General features: G+C 36.5%; 1 protein-coding gene across 1 annotated transcript; it reads right to left on the bottom strand.

Annotated features, from left to right (window-relative positions):
- Positions 1-757: 757 nt before the first annotated feature.
- On the bottom strand, positions 758-1716 carry LOC106310641 (ethylene-responsive transcription factor ERF027). Its single transcript, XM_013747865.1, has one exon. The coding sequence runs from the start codon at positions 1498-1500 to the stop codon at positions 931-933; it is 570 nt and encodes a 189-aa protein (XP_013603319.1). The 5' UTR covers positions 1501-1716; the 3' UTR covers positions 758-930.
- Between the last annotated feature and the right edge of the window lie 1054 nt (positions 1717-2770).

Genomic DNA, 2770 nt, shown 5'->3' with positions numbered 1-2770 from the left:
AATATTTTACTAATCTTTATATATATAGTTACGATTTTAATAATAAAACCAAAAGTATATATATAGAAGAAGATACAAATACATGTGAAAGTTTGAAACAATCTATTCAATGAAAAAAATATACCGTAAACTTATTATGTTTTAAAAATTGATAGACACATATATATATATATATATATATATATTATAATATATACCAATTTAGAATTGAAAACAAAATATTTATATAAAAATAAATGAAAACAAAAATCCGAACGGTTGCGCGGATCGAGATCTATGAATAGTTAAAGTTTTCATGCGCACCCCTAATCATCCAAGGTTCAACATCAACTCTTCACCCATGTATTTAGCTCTTACGTAAAGTAACCTGATTTGCCTATCAACAATAAACCAGCCCCCAAAAAAATTAGTTAAGCCTTTGTGTTTTGATATCCTCAAATTATAAAAAGAAAACATCAACATAAATATAATTAAATTATTCTTGATACATATATAGTAATCGTGTAATACAAACGCTGTAGAAAAAGAGCACTACCATAAGGCTAATTAAGCCCTAACTAACTGATGGAAAATCCGCAACAAGCCAAACCCTAATTCCACAATATATATAACACCTTTTAATATGAGAAGTTTGCACCTTGAAACCTAATCTTGCAGAACCTACAAAAAAAAAAACAGTTTAAAAAAAAAAAAAAAAAAAAAAAAAAACTAATGTCGGTAACTAAGAACATGTACAATATGACCGACAAGAACACCTTTTATTAAACATATTAAAAAAACAAAATTGGTCATACATATAATTTAAAATTTTATGATCTATACTATATATCACATAAGTGTGACATATTTAACACGCACACACAACAAGAAGAACAAGACCGATGATTACGAATACGTACGTGGATATAACACAAAATAACCTATCAGTTATCAGTTGCCCCACAAGTCCTCATCATTGAAATTCTCCGGAGAGTCATCCGACGGACGAGAACCTATCCATGACGGTGGCGCAACCATCATCCCTTCCGCCATATCAGCCAGAAAATTAGGCATATTCAACAGTTCTTCTTCGTCCATAAAATCTGTCACACACCGTGACGAAGAAGACGCCATCATGTCATCATGTACGTGGAAATCACTTGATCTTGACTTTGAGAAACTACTACTCTTTTTTTTTGCATTTTCCTCTTCCTCCTCCTCACACCCTTTCATGGAGGCGGCCGCGGCCGCAGCGCTTCGAATATCCGCTGCGGATGTTGACAAGGGAACCGGGTATGACCCGACGGATCCTGGGAAGTTCAAGAGGGCTTCTCGGCCTTTGAGAGCTATAGCAGCCACGTCGTAGGCAGCAGCTGCCATCTCTGCCGTGGGGTAAGTTCCGAGCCAGATTCGAGTGGTCTTCTTCGGCTCGCGGATCTCGCACACCCATTTCCCGCTCCGGCACCGGATGCCTCGGTATACTGGATCTTTTTTCCGGCTAGCTAAGCCGTTAGTAGCCATTGAGTATATATTAACAACTATATATGAGTAGGAGGAGTAGTAGTATAGTGAGTAGCAAGAGAAGAAAAAGGGTTTCACACGTGGCCAAACCAGAGGTATTTATATTCACTCGCTCTGTGGTGGCAAATTAATCAAAGGAGAAGAAGAATTTTTGAGGTAAGAGGGCCATTTGGTAGGATCTTGTATTGGTGCCAACAGCCACATATATATAGATAAATAAGTAAGCAGTGTGAGAGATTAATGTTTAAATAAGAAAGGATTATTTCGCTGATATTTTGTCTACACTCAGCACAGCTAGTGTTATTCTCTCTAGCACGTTCTCACTAGCTGTCGTCGAAAGTGGCTTGGCTTTTGTTGTGATTATTCTCGTAACAGTAATTGAGAAAAAATGAGCTATAGTTTTTCCTGCACAGATTATCATGTTTATTCAATAGTTCTTATTTGAATCAAAATTCTACAATCCCCTAGAGTTTTTTTACGGCAATTCTCTCAAATAACTTTTTTTTTTAGTTTTTGTCACAAAAATAACTTTCAAAGAGAAAGATAACCAAAAATAGTCTATATTATTTTGAAATTTTGAATATTTTATTATTTTTTGAAATCTGAAACCATATAATCAAAATATTCACCTCTTAAATCTAAATATTAAGTTTAGATTAGTTAATCCCATGTTCTAAAAATCGGCCGCCTAGTTGTCTAGGCAGCCGCCTGGGCGCTACGCGTCACTCTTCCGCCCCGATTTATGCCAAATCGGTTTAAAAAATCAGATATCTGATTTTCTCCGCCTAGACCGCCTAAATGATCGTCTAGCCGCCTAGACGCACTACAAAACGCTTGAGATTTTGTTCGATCGATCGATGGGATAATCTAATCGATCGATCACATTGTTACGCTTTGGTCCATCTTATTGATCGATAGATGCGTTTTTGGATATATATACATCGATCAATCCGTTTATAAAAAAATGTACGAGATTTTCCGAGGACATTCCGAGGAACGCTTGAGATTTTGTTCGATCGATCGATGGGATAATCTAATCGATCGATCACATTGTTACGCTTTGGTCCATCTTAGTGATCGATCGATGCGTTTTTGGACATATATCCATCGATCGATCCGTTTATAAAGAAACGTTCGAGATTTTGAAACCCCAAACACTAGTTCCTCGGAATTCCCTCGGAATATTTCGACGGAATTCCGAGGAAGATAAGGGTTTCCTCGGAATTTCCTCGGAATTTCCTCGGAATATTCTGAGGAAATTCCGAGGAAA

Source organism: Brassica oleracea, chromosome C8 (genome assembly GCF_000695525.1).
Source record: "Brassica oleracea var. oleracea cultivar TO1000 chromosome C8, BOL, whole genome shotgun sequence".
Taxonomy (NCBI): domain Eukaryota; kingdom Viridiplantae; phylum Streptophyta; class Magnoliopsida; order Brassicales; family Brassicaceae; genus Brassica; species Brassica oleracea.
This window is presented reverse-complemented; position numbering and strand designations above follow the sequence as displayed.